Below are 13,981 nucleotides of genomic sequence, written 5' to 3' on the forward strand. Positions count from 1 at the left end.
GGGGCGTTACCTGGCCAAATGAGACGCAGAGTTTGAATATGTGTGCGGACCCCGCTAATGGAGCATGATGTTAATGGCGGAAGACATTCAACCTGTCTCTCCGTGTTTTTAAAAGCGCCACTAATCTGTCTCCCTGTCAGCGTTATTGAGGCAGCGGGGGCTCCGGGTGAGCGTCGTTCATTAGGGTGTTCGCTGGCCTCGTCCATCCGCGGGGTTAATGCTGCATGTGGCACGGTGACGCCGCGCCGTCAGTCCCCAGGCAAACACATACACGCCACCGATTATATACGAGCTACCAGGGATTTTTCATTGCGGTCTAGTTTATCTGGCATTGCGAGGGGCTGCCTGCTGTCTCCTTGGTGGCAGCGGGTTCATGTAAAACACATCGGATACATATTATTAGCCCCCCCCCAACTGAGCACCATGGAGCTCCCCATCGCAGAGTGATCTCAGACTGAAGAAACGAATCAGTCTGATGAATTCGGCTGAAACATGTCATCTGAAATGAATAAAGAATAATAAGGTGAGGGGAGGGAGATGAGGGGGCGTTGCCGGGGGATGACGGATAATAGGGATGACTGTGTTGTGATGGACTAGACTGTTGGGGGGGGGGGGGGGGAGAGGGTGAGGGGCGGGGGGCGTGAAGGCCTTTCGATTGCTGCAAAAAGAGGAGGCCAACTTAATCATGTCTGGAGATCTGTGTGTTTGTATGCACCTCCACAGCTCGTAATCAGACAGCCACTGGACTGATTGAAGGTTAAGTAGAGTGCTGAGGATCACATCGGCCGTCCTCTAATCTGTGACCGCGGACGTTTTCCCCGCACCATCACACCTACCCCTTGCTACACCCGCCCTGAAGCCTTTCACTCGCAACCCTCCCCTTTCTCATGTCGTCAGCTACACATGTAGCTGTGTGATTGGCTAAAGATGGTCCCAGATGGGTTTGGAGATGGGGGTCACGCTGTGGTTTTGGGCCTTGGCTGTCCAGCCCATCTGCTCCATTTTCCCCTGGGGGGGAAGTTCGGAACATCTAGTCAGGTTGTTCAACAACGTTCACCTCCCGCTTGACTGTAGCCAACACCTAGAAACGCCCTCTACCCCCCCCCCCCCCTGTTCTCCTCGCTGCTAGCCCATTGTGTCTAAACTATGCGAAAGCTGTGGTGCGAAACTAGTGGTATTGCATCCATTACCTGCCTGTGCTTCAAGGCTGCCCCTCGCCAGGCGTCAGGAAAGGATGCGTACAGCAAATGTGGATCCTTGCTGAGTACGGCACAAAGCAGCGAGCTGGGAAAGGGGAGAGTGCTCGATGAGGCGCACCTAGAAAAGATTAAATCTATTGTTTCCGTGTCTTCCCCATAATGCATTCTGTCATAGGTAAAGCAGTGCCACACGTCTCTCTCTAATGCATTCTGTCATAAGGTAAGCAATGCCAAGTCGAGGATGTTCTCTGAAAGTCATCATTTTTTTTTTTTTTCCTTCTCTTGTGTGTTTTCTTTCCTTAGTAACAGGGTTTCCCTACCCTGCCACAGGCGCTACGGTGGCCTATAGGGGTGCCCACTTGCGAGGTCGGGGGCGGGCTGTGTACAACACGTTCCGCACGGCTCCTCCACCACCACCCATCCCAGCTTACGGAGCGTGAGTATTTAATCTCCAACCTGTACAACAGCGAGCACATCAGACACAGCCTGACTTTAACTGTGTCCATGCTGTAGTATGAGTGTGTGTGTGTGTGTGTGTGTGTGTGTGTGTGTGACTGTATACAAGACTTTCATGCTCCAATTGACCCGTCGTTAAGCCCCGCCCCCTGCTAAGCTGTCAGGCCACAGAGCCCACACTGTCACTCACCGCACTCGCTGAATATATATTATCAAATTTTTGGAAACACAAAAAAGCAATTTCAGAGAGAAGCAGACAGAAGGGTTTATAATATGTGTTTAAAGGATGTATCCAGGATGAAAAGATAAAGAGAGAAGCTAAAGCTACAGATCTCAGTGTAAAAGTGAACCAACACATCAGCTGGAGATCCAGACTGACGACAATGAAATTAAGGAACAACACTGTTCCTGTGAAGCCAGGTAGGTCTTTATTCACTGTTACATCATTAAAAAGCAGCATGTGTATACATTCAGTATACCTTCAGATGCTAGCGTAGAATAGTTATGCTAACGCTAGTTAGGGATGTGCTAAGGTACTCTGCTAATGTTAGCTCCACAGTTTCAGAATCGTTTATCTAAATCGAAAGAAATGATAGCGTGAGAGTCTACAGAGCAGAGCCGGATCGCAGTCGGACCGCTTCGATTGGCCGGTCTGTGTTTGAAGGGCGGGACTTATCCGAGGGCCAGTTATGGAGACGATTGATGTGATTGTGCCTAAAGAACAGTGTCACAATACTGTTTATTATTTTGTCCTAGTTTTATATAATATTAGAACATTTATAGTCAACACATCAACGCAGTTTGTTTAAGATGATAATACCAGTCATCAGTGCATTCACTGTGCTGTTCTGCCTCTGGGGAGCTGAATCATTGTTGGTATCGAGGCGTGTACATGCTCTAACTCCTATATATTTGTACATTGTCTATTGACAAAGGAGGAACTAACAAAGCCACAGGGAGAGCTGTAGAGAGCTGAGAAAGCGTATTACTGGGCAGATCTCACTGGACTGTGACCAGGGTCCATGCTGATCTCCGGCTTTGTGCAGCCCTGCCTCGCGCTCGCCTCTTATCAGCAGCGGTCTGTGCGGCCGTGGGAGAGGTCTGACGGAGGCCGACCGAGGGCCCGGTATAGCTGTCTATCTGTGATTAGATCGGGATTCGTCTTACTGCAGAGAGACTCGCTGCTGAAGCCGGGCCTGGAAATCCCACATCCCCCCCCTCCCTTCCACTCCGGGGCCCTTTGCTACCGATGGCAGCTGGTTGATTTATATAGCGGAGTCATGTGATGGAGCTCCATCGCTGCCTTCTTTTGTCCTCCCCCCTCCTCTCCCTCTCCACCTCCAGCCCTCCTGACACACCGGTAGCAACTGGAAAGACAAACAATATTTTTTACCAGAGCAGAAAATTGCACGGGGATGTGAAATGGTTGCACTTTTCACTTTAATGTGTCATTCATTATTTGTGGTGCAGTACACTGAAGCTGCTAAGAGCTGACCCCGGCGGACCCTCAAATGGGCGAAATAGGAAGAGCGTCAAAGGGCTGAGATTCAGTACGGGGCGGCACGTACACCAAATACACCTAACCGCTTTGCTGTCCTCCTCTTTCACAGGGTGGTGTACCAAGATGGCTTCTACGGTGCAGAGATCTATGTGAGTACAGTTGGCTTTTCCTCTCGCCTGCTCAGATGAAACAGAAGTAAAGCAGAGCCCAGCCCCGGAGACAAAAACGTGATCTCCTCAGCCCCCGGCGTTCTCTCAGCCCTCGCTGCCAAGCCGGCGTCGATTAGGCCTCTGTCTGCTGTGCCAAGAAACCCAACAACAAAATTTAAAACCCCCTCAGCTCCTCCCTCCTCTCTCTGTTCTCTCTTCCTGTGATCTCAGACTTTGGCAGAGAGGCAGACCCGGGCTCAATGTCCCGTGTCAAGTTAGGTCATTTTCTTACTTTAGATTTGTCTTCTGCTGCGCCTCCTCCGCTTCTCGCCACCTCCTTCCTCCTGTTTTTTGTGTCTGTGTACACTCAGAGGGTTTGGCCGGGGATACCCCCCCCCCCCCCAGGGGGGTTTGTGCAGGCCCGAGCGGAGCTGGTTCCTCCCAGCCATCGCCATGTGGGAGATAAGAGGAGCGGCAGCAGATAAAGGGATTAGCCGTCCCTCTGGAGCTGTCCGTGCAGGCAGGGTCATATCAGGAGTTGGCCCTGCCGCACGTCGCCCATGACAGAGAAAAGCATGGACGCCGTGGAGATAATGCTGAAATTACCACGCTGCCCCACTTTGACATAAGTCCAAACATTTGCGGCGGTGGTGGTAGGGGGGATGTAATTTGTCCCTTTGATTCTGCTGATTTTTTTTCTCCTGTCTGCTGAGATAGCGAGATGACAGCAGCAGCAGCAGCAGTGACAGTTGCCTCTCACTTTCTCCCCGACGACCGGTGTCTGGGAGCGAAAACGCCGAAACCCGGTGATGTATGACTTACACACCAGCCCGCATGATAGGACAGTATTTCACAGTTTTTCTTATTGTAGCGACATCCACCGCCGTAGACGAGACCCGGGCAGTGCTCCGAGAGATATTGTTCACACACGTTCAGCCACCTCCAGCTAAGTCCTGCGCCCCCGATGTCCCTTGACCGAGGCGTGGCCAGGTCGCTCCATCACTCAACCCGTCATAGCCGCCAACCCCCCCTAGTGCTTTACCACCATTAGTCATGGCACCGGCCGCTGCACTGCTTCAGACCGGCTGAGTGTGCGTGAAGGTCTCGAGTGACCGAGAGGAAGCCGTCCCTCAGCCCTCAGTGTCCTCAACAATCCTTCATTGGACGCCGCCTCGCTGTCAAAACCAGCCGGCTGAAGCGTCGAAGCCTCTTTTTTTAAATAGATGTTCCTGCTCGTACATTGGCAGAAAACCAGGAAACTGGATGCATTCACATATACATATATTCTACATACATTGCATGTGCTGGTACATACGCATGCGTGCATCTCCACCTGGAAACGAGCGCACACACACACATGAATGCACAAGCACACACTCGGCACGACAAAATAACAAATGTGCCGCACCGTTGTGTGCAGGATTTGACAACGTGGGAGAGTGATTTATCGGCCTGTGTTTGTTCGGGCTGTTGCTGTAATCAGTGCGGTCCCGAGGCACGGCTGTCCCACAGGAAGTCATCCGCCTCAAGTGCTGTGACTTCCTGCCTCCGCGCCGAAGAAACCTTGATGCGGGAATTGGAGGGGGGGGGGAGCGTGATTCTCAATAGCTGTGGCCCCTGACCTGATTTCACCACGTGCAACCGTTGCCTCTCTGCATCACTCTCTGAATGAAAACATGCATTATTAAAAGCCACCTATCCACGGTATGGACGCAGACGGGCACACACTCCACTGGCACTAATAGAAAAACAGTGGGAGAACAGCTTCATTTTTCAAAGAGAGTAATAGCGGCACTCCACAATGAGGTCTTTAATTCCTTCCCCACTCTGGCAAATGAATACGGCGGTTCTGACTCGCCAACGGTCCGGCCGTCTTCTGCCTTCTTACTTCATTTGCGAGCCAGGGGGGGTCGTGTAAAGGGAAAACAAAAGGCTCTCTTCAATAATGTAGCAGCAGTCTAAAATCTCCTCACTCTAAAAACAAAGAAGGGGCTGAATTTGGAGTTGGCTCAACGTGGCCTCACGTTCGGATGAGCCTGTAGTGTGATAATGGGCTCGCAACCCCCCGAAAATAAGCTGCCTCTCGGGAGCATCATTCATCCCCCCCGTTGCCACCATACATCAAACAGCACCCTCTGGTGTCTGGATGGGACCCTGCAGGTGGGGAGCGTGGGCAGATGATCAAAACGCTGTGCAGTGACATTTACCTATTAAGGCCATTTAAAGCTCTATATGTCCGTGTTGTTGTTTCCGTGTGTCTCTGAGATCTAACCTTTCTGAGCTTAATCATTGATTAACACTGGGTTTTTTGTTTTTTTTACAGGGCGGCTATGCAGCATACAGATTTGCCCAGCCCACCACCCCCACTGCTTACAGTGACAGGTGAGCACCCCTGTCGTCCAGTTTCTCCCTCATTATGTTGCACAAGGACTACTGAGTGTTTAAAGTGTCGCAGACCAAGATGTTATTAATCATATGGTATCAGAAATCATTGTGTCACCGCGGTGGTCTTAAAGGCAAAGTCCACCCTGAAATATGTGATTAATGTACGGGCATTTTTTATTCATGTCGTGGTACATTCCATAAGCTTTTATTTTGCAATCCATCGCAGAGATTGTCAGCAGTCGGCAGAAGAAACGGAGCGTAATGCTAAATAAATAAAACAGTTTAGAGTAAACACGTCCGCAGCGTGTTCCACAAGTTGTTAACGGGAACTTCCATTCAAAGCAACAAGTTGATCCTGTCAAAGAGAGGAAATTACTGACCGGAGTAGAAATAGATTGTAGGAAACGGAGTCCACCGCCAAACACACTTCATCACAGCAATAAGTGCTGGAATGCAGTAAACATCACAGAGCAGCACTGTCTCCGGAAGAAATGACGTTCCCGTACAACCAGACTGCGTCGTAAATTATTTTTCGATGGGGAAATGTGTTGGATTAATCTGTGGAAGTCTGCAGGAGGAGGAGGAGGAGGAAGCCTCAAAAAACACTTTCACTCCGGAGGCTGCTGTCCATGCTCAGTGTGAATCAAGTAGTTTTGTTGCATTTTTCACTTTCATAGTCCTTTTAAGCCAAACCATGAAGCTATTTTTACTAAAGCTAACCAAGTAGTTGTGTTGCCAAAACCTAACGAAGTGACTTTGTAGTGTTTTTTTGTTTTGCTGTTCAATTTACAAAATGAATCCCATGTTTCAAACTGTTAAAAAATACGACCGTAACCCGGAGAGGAAATATCTCTGCCTCTAAACGTGACTGAGAGTGCAGTTTAATTGTGTGGGGAATGTGATGTAGCAAGAGACGGGGATGCAGAGAAAGATGTCTAACAATGTAGAGGTAGCAAATGGTGGATCATTTTCTTTCAAGCAATTACAGAGAAAGCTACACATCTACGGGCTCATCGTAGATGGAGAAGGTTTGTGATGTATGTGAACTGCTTCGCCAGCATTCTACAATATTCTGTGTAGGTTATTTGGGGTTTCATGAGTTTTTCTTCTTCCTCTCCAGTTATCTTATCTATTAGGCAAACCGCCATATTCCTCTTTTAGCTCGGAGCTAAAGAACAGACACACACACACACACACACACCGACAAAAAAAAAAGACTAACCTTGTTGGACTGGATGAGAAAAGCGGTGATATATGTCGTGGCTCCCTGCTTGTGATGGGAGAGTGGGTATATCACTGCGGTATTTATGAATGGCCTCAGGTCTGTGGAAGGGAGAGAGAGAGAGAGGGAGGGAGAGATGGACCGGCAGGAGCTCTATCACTTCTGAGCGATGTCACTCTGGTTCAGGTGTGCTCCGTTTGAGGAGGCGTCGCTGATTCATTTCGGGCCCCTGAAAGCCGTTGTCAGCCGGGGATGTGGGCTGGTTTGGGAATCTAATCTGGGAAGGATTGAGCATGTCACTTGTGATAACGTACACCCTGCCTGAGAGCCTGAAGATCATATCGATAATGTAAGATTTATCAGGCCTCGCCGCGGCTCGAATTATGAGCAGCCGTGCTCGGCGAGAGCAGAAATTGGACAGCGGCTTCTTTTTTCTTCTTCTTCTTTTTTCCCTCGCTCCCTCTCGGAGTGATTTAATTCCTGTTTCTCTTGCCTGTACTTTTCCCCGGGATTTAATGTAATTCGCCCCCAAGTTGTTTGTTTTTGCTTTGTCTGTTTGCTTCCTTTTGAATAAGCGGTCGTGCCCATCGGATCAATAGGGGTTTGTCGGTATCGTTTCAGCAATACCTTATCGGACTTAACGGCGAGGCAGTCAGACAATCATAAACAAAAAAGGTCACCGGGATTGTGGAAGGCGTGTGAAACCAGCCTGCAAAATATGAAGCATTTATTATCTGAAAAGCCGACGGTGCTCACAGGCTGCATTACCAAAGCCCTTTAAGTAACTCAACAGAGTTCACGCCAGCGAGTGTGATGCATCAACGAGGCCCCCGAGAGGAGCCGGTCACGTTGCGGAGACGCTGCCGGCCTCCAATCGGCTCTGCCGAGACTGCGCTGACCTTGTACCGGGTGGTTTGACCGGCCGGTCGTCAGCAGTGCCACTCTGGCGAGAGTCATTTGGTAGATATATTAGCCTTAGAGGGCCTGTGGGGTTCGGTGCTCACTGAAGATAAGAGGACCACGGAGACTTCCCCCCCGACCATCTCACGGCACCGGCCTCCTCCCCAAGGAGTCGAGGCTTTTCACGTCCTGCTCGCTGACCTTGGGGGTGCTGCCGGACTCAAACGAACCGAGCCGTGTTTAGAGAACTCAATGTAGCTCGTGCACAGAAGAACCGCCGTATGTCTTGTTGTCTCCTTTAGGAGAGTTTCCTTCCTCTCTCCACTTTTTCTTTTTTCCTTTTTTATTCCTGGTTGAGTTGGTGCCCTCAGTCCTTGGCTGGGTGTGCCTTATCTGCTCCGTGCAGACCCTCATTTGCAAGCGAGCATTGAAGGGGGGGGGCGGGGGGGAAAAAAATAAAAAAGGAAAGTAAATAGAGGAATATATGTGAAGTCGAATAAATAAATAAATGAGGCAGACACATCTTGTCCTGTCTCAGAAGGAAATTGGAAGGATTAGTTCCAAACCAGCAACAATGAAAAGACGGGGCGTGAGCCCAGTGTGCAGCCGGTAAACAAGACCGAGCCCTCCAGCTCTGTTTCCTCCTCTGCATCCTTCCCTCTCTCCCTCTGCTCATTACCTATTCCATCCACCTCATCAAGATGACAATGAGAAGACAAGTATAATTCGCCAACCTTTGAACTCCCCTTTTTGAACCACCTTGTACAATGCCGGAAGCCCAGGAGGCCGAGGAGGGAAAGAATTGATCGTGTTAGAGACTTGAAAGAAGTTGACTTGAGGGGTTGTGCATTAAAACAAGCATGCATAAATGTCCCCCCCCCTCGTCAATGATAGATCAATGACCGTGTTCTCTGTGCCTCCCGTTGTGCAGCTATGGCAGAGTCTATGCAACAGCAGACCCCTACCACCACACGATTGGCCCTGCCGCCACATACAGTGTGGGGACTATGGTAAGTCCATGAGACCGCCACCACCGCCGCCGCCTTCTGTCTGCACCCTGTCTGAAACATCACGACACGAGCTGTAGCACACACACACACACACACACACACACACACACACACAAGACTCACACTCCAAAATAAAGACCAGAGACTGCAGCGGTCGCTGGTTTTTATTTATCTATTTATTCATCCATTGATTTGTTGTTTTCTTTGTCATGCTATGTGGCGCATCCTAGTGGAGCTGAGCGGTACTGGAACAAAACCCCGGCATGTGGAAAATTGGCTCAGACGTTTAATGCAACAAAACTCATGTTATGCCACCTCATGCAATATTAATTTGATGCGAGTTCCTCCTGAAATGACAATGAGTGATTACTGCTGTGTTGTTGTTGTTGTTTTCTTTAACATAAACTTTGCATCTTAACATTTCCGCGCTTTCTGTTCATTCTACATCACTCCGCTCGCTACAGAGTGAGTTGGATCACTTTTATTTTTCCCATTCAGCCAAACCAAACTTGAAGGGATGAAGTTGAATTTTTAATGTCTGTTTTTAGCTAGCTTTTGCAGCTACTGTAACATCAAAGATGAAAAGTCACGATAAATAAAAGAGCGTCTTTTTTGTTTTAGTTTCTCTTTGGTTTTGTTTCACCGTGATGAGGGGATGGGACCGGGCTCACAGACCAAAAAGCTCGAGATTGAGGACCATCAAACGCATGCAGCAGTGTGCCGTGGGGCGTTAACAAAGAGAGAGAGCGGGACGGAGGGAGGGAGCTGTCTCGCCCTCCCCTCCTGCCCACAAGCTTGATCGGAGGCGAGCTCTCTGCTCGAGAAATTACTCAAATTTACCATTCCGGCATGCATGCGATTTTTCAATAACATCAAAAAAAAAAAGAGGCGAACAGTTCCCCGGTGCAGCTGCTAGCTAAAAGCTTTCATTAATTAAGACATTTGTTTGTTTTTTCCTCTTCATTTACTTAATTAAAAAGAAAATGTGTTTGAATGTTTTTTATTCTTTCTTCTTTTTTCCTCCAAATTTCCTTCCATTTCTCCGACACTTTGATCGTCCTCTCAGTGACAGACTGGATTTGGCCCCTAAAAATATCAGAGCTAAAGTTGTGTGTGTTGGGAGCTCAGGGAGCTAAGCCAGACTCGAGAGGGTTGGGGGGGGGGGGTCGTGTGGTGTTGAACAAATGGCGGGGCTACTGTGCAGAGGCCAGCATTGAATACAACTCGTGGGCTGAAGAGAAAAGACCAGTTTGGTTTCTAATTCTTAAATCATATTTCATTAATGCTTCTCCAGCAGAGAGGAGTCTTTTTCTTTCTTTTTTTGCATTTTAAAGCTATACAATAATTAGTTCCTCTGAGGTTGAGGTTGGAAATTCTCTTTACTCATTTCCAGCGCGCAGAAGCGTCTCGTATGGATGAAAGTTTTCATACAAGCAAGAGGGCTCCCAGAAATTAGGCAAAATTAGCCTTTGAAGACATTCAGTAGCCTTTGGAGTTTGTCTGAATTCTTAATTGCAGCAGAGCTACTGAAAGATGAGAGGAGGGAGTGTGTGTGTGTGTGTGTGTGTGTGTGTGTGTGTGTGTGTGTGTGTGTGTGTGTGCAGGTGTGCATGCATAGGCCCACTTGCATGCTTTCTGTGTGTGTGTGTGCCCTAGATATCTGGAGTATGGTGCTAAATCTAAGGGCTAATATCCTGTGGTGGTCCGCCCCAGCAGACTCCTCCACTAGACTGATAAAAGGAGCTGAGATTAAACCTCTCTCAACTTCTGCGGCTTTGGTTGAATCTTCGATATTGTAACAGCCTGAAAAGGGAAGAAAGCACAATATCACTGTATTAATTTCTTAATGTGATTAATGAGAGGAAGTACGTGAGCCCAGGCCCAGTGTTTCATTGCTTTGCTACTGTGTTAAAAATTCAATTTTATCAACTGCCCCAATTAAGCTCCTCGTCCACCAATCCAGCTTAACTCCCGATGACCCTGTTCCTAACACACACTCCAATTATTGGCTTAAACATATCAAACCCACCGCCCCTCGTGATCGTTCCCATATGGAAGCCGTGACTCCCGATATGAAAACCCACATGAATAACTTGAATGGGGAAAAAGGAAGGAAATTTGTGGAGAAAGAGAAAGCGACTGAAGCTGTCACCTGAATACTGATTGGTACTTTTTCATCTTTGATGTTGCAGGCTAGCCTATACAGAGGAGGGTACAGTCGCTTCACTCCCTACTAAAAGAAAGAAAGAAAGCGAGAAAAGACAGAGACATTCCCCCCCCCCCCAACAAACAAATAACAAACTATCTTTAACAAAAGACAAACGCAAAACAAGCAAATGCCCGGTCCTTGGTGGAGCGCTAAATCAAACTAAAAGCTTCCAGGTCCCCCCCCCCCGACACCCTCTCAAGCAGATATTTCTACAACAACTCTATTTGATGTCATCATTGGTCTGCTCTTGTTTTGTATTCATTTTGTGCTTTTGTTTTTCCTTTTGGAAAGTTTTATGCACATGTGCATTATCTTGATTGCTGTATATGGGTGCTGTGTCACCATAACCAATGTGAGCCTACTGCAGCACGCATGATGCATGCTCAGAGGTTTGTGTATGCAGGCCGCTGTCATCTGACTAAGAATATACTGGGGCATTCTTAGTTTTTATTATATATACACATATATATATATATATATACCTGACAAACAGGAAGCGTACCAGGTGGGATCAGGTTGACGCCGATCACTGATTCTAATTCCTTTCCTGACGTGCAGAAACTAAACACGCTGACTAACATGCCTCGGTGATTCTTAGTTCAAAGACGGCACTGCTCCGATTGCTTTTTGTTTCTTTCTTTAAAACCTCGGAGTGTCCCGACTGTTGTGCACTTACAAGCTGTACTTTGTGGTACGACAGCATGCCGAGTAAAGCAGCTCAGAGGTCAGATTTTCTTGTCTTGGACTCACAACGCTCACACTCCGGCTCTGTCTCCTGCAACCTATCAACCACACGTTTATATGCAACTATTCTACATCGGCGGTCAGGGTTTGTAACGCCGGCCGGGTTGCGTTCAGGGACAAAGTCATGTTGCGTTTCATTGAAACACGTCCAACGTTTAAAGCTGTTTGCATCGCTTCTCGTGCTCGACAGTGATTCATCTTGTAGGCTGCTGGAGGAATCACAGAAGACTTTAAGTGTTCTCATCGCTACTAGTCAACTCAGTTCAATTTCTAAAATTGGTGAAGTTCCCTTTTTACTACAGATGATTTTATAAAAGTTAGCACTAAATGTTTTGCAGTTTGTAAAACAATTTTTCTTTCTGTTAGAAGTTGTCGACTCAGTTCTCTGCTACATGTTGTAGTTATATTTGCGATAAATGATGTTGTGTTTGAATGCATTATATTGAAACCCGTTTTAAATATTTTGTTAACAGAACCTACGTATTGACATGACGGAGCAGAATTGTTAATAACATAATGCAGTCCAATGAAATATCACGATACATTACAATTTCAGAGCAGGATTTATTAGAGACTGTTCTGCCACATTAGTGCAGATTAACATGAAGGAAAATACCAAAACGTTGCTGGTTCCAGCTCTGCTCTGTTTTATTAGAGCGATGCACCGATCAGATATGATTAATAAGCTCTGTGCCTCGCTGTGTGGAGGAGACGGGCATCATTCTGTTATGTGACTTCAACACTCTTTACTTCTTAAACTAAATACAACAAAAGACATCGTAGGTATTTACTGAATTGTTATTTATTATTAAAATGATAAATGAAACACAAGCAACTCTGTCAAAAATCTTCTGAATTGGTTTTAATCCTTTGACTTGATGCTCCTGGAGGTGCTTGATTAAGTTGGTTGAGTTATAGATTAATATTTATCTATCTAGAATAGTTAAGAATGAAATACCTTGTCCAGTTATTTGATCGGTGCATATACCTATTTTATCATATTGTATATTGAAATCTCTTTGTTTCTCTTTTACACATTTCACAGATTAATGAGGTAATCGCTTCATCAAAGAATTAAATTACGGAGTCGCTGAATAGTTGCATATGAACTTGATTTTGCAGGAGACACGGTTGCATCATCCTCACTGATTCACCAGATAAACTGTACTCACGGTGCACATCGTCTCCCCACACACACACACACACACACACACACACACACACACTGGTGTGGGTTGAACCAGACAGAAGGCTGCGAGTCACCGCTCTCTCTTCTTTTTAAAGCATTGCACAGAATGTTTTACCTCAGGATAAACAAACTGAACTCACAAACTACAGCACAGCGCTGCTCACTCCTCAGCAGGCGGGAGATCCTCTCATAACACAACCAGCAGCTTCTGTCCTCTCTGCAACACGGCTTCTTGCTTCAGCAGAGACCCCGAGAGGGGCCCATAAAAAAAGGGCCGTACTGTTGTCTTTATTAAAGCTACGGTATTATATATATGTAGACATATACTGTATAACTATTTTACACTTGCACACACAGTAAGATATGATATAAAAGCACCCAGGAGACGTAATGTACGTGTGTGTAGCCTCTTAGTCCACATACAGTGGTTGCATTGGCTTCTACTCCAGCTGTGTGCTACGTGAGAACATCTGTGTGGAGCTGCTAGCTGTGCAGATCTCAGTGCAGCGATGGAAATACAGCTCAGAGCTATATTGCCGATAGTATTTCATTTATACGTTTGTGGTCTCAAAAGAAAAAGAAAAAACAGTTTGTTGCACTTTATTTGTTTTCAGCTTTTTCAAAACTTTACGAGATGCAACATATTTATAAAACTATCATATAAAAGCTAGTAATGTTTAGTCGAGATGTTAAAATGATATAAAGTAATGTTGTAATAAAAAAAAAGAAAATTAAAACCATAATCTCTCAAGAAAATCGTTCTGTGGATAAACAAACATCGTTCTTCCTTTTATATGCTGCTACGTACACCGTTTGGGCTTTTTATAGTCTAGGATAGAAACTTTGATTATAGTTCTGAACCATTTAGACCGGCCAGAGCATCTGTACCAGGTTCTCCTAAAAACTCTGCAGCAGAGCACACGTGTGGGTGTTAGTGACCACCATTAGAAAGATACAAGTGGTTTCTGATCTGAATGTTGATATATACATATATATATATATACACACATATATACA

The 13,981-nt window shown here is 46.7% G+C and overlaps 1 protein-coding gene across 8 annotated transcripts in view; it reads left to right on the plus strand.

The window, feature by feature from the left end:
- rbfox3a (RNA binding fox-1 homolog 3a) overlaps positions 1-13,951 on the plus strand; it is a 196,968-nt gene extending 183,017 nt beyond the window's left edge. For 7 of the 8 annotated variants that reach the window (XM_031861917.1, XM_031861920.1, XM_031861919.1 and 4 more), the window contains 5 exons: positions 1,503-1,635; positions 3,266-3,305; positions 5,629-5,687; positions 8,744-8,822; positions 11,015-13,951. In XM_031861917.1, coding sequence (XP_031717777.1) covers positions 1,503-1,635; positions 3,266-3,305; positions 5,629-5,687; positions 8,744-8,822; positions 11,015-11,059 — 356 coding nt within the window. In that variant the 3' untranslated portion in view covers positions 11,060-13,951. The remainder of the gene's footprint in view (positions 1-1,502; positions 1,636-3,265; positions 3,306-5,628; positions 5,688-8,743; positions 8,823-11,014) is intronic. The other variant, XM_031861918.1, reaches the window with a different exon arrangement.
- The last annotated feature ends 30 nt before the right edge of the window (positions 13,952-13,981 follow it).

This window comes from Anarrhichthys ocellatus, unplaced genomic scaffold (genome assembly GCF_004355925.1).
Source record: "Anarrhichthys ocellatus isolate YVR2014 unplaced genomic scaffold, GSC_Weel_1.0 scaffold26, whole genome shotgun sequence".
Taxonomy (NCBI): domain Eukaryota; kingdom Metazoa; phylum Chordata; class Actinopteri; order Perciformes; family Anarhichadidae; genus Anarrhichthys; species Anarrhichthys ocellatus.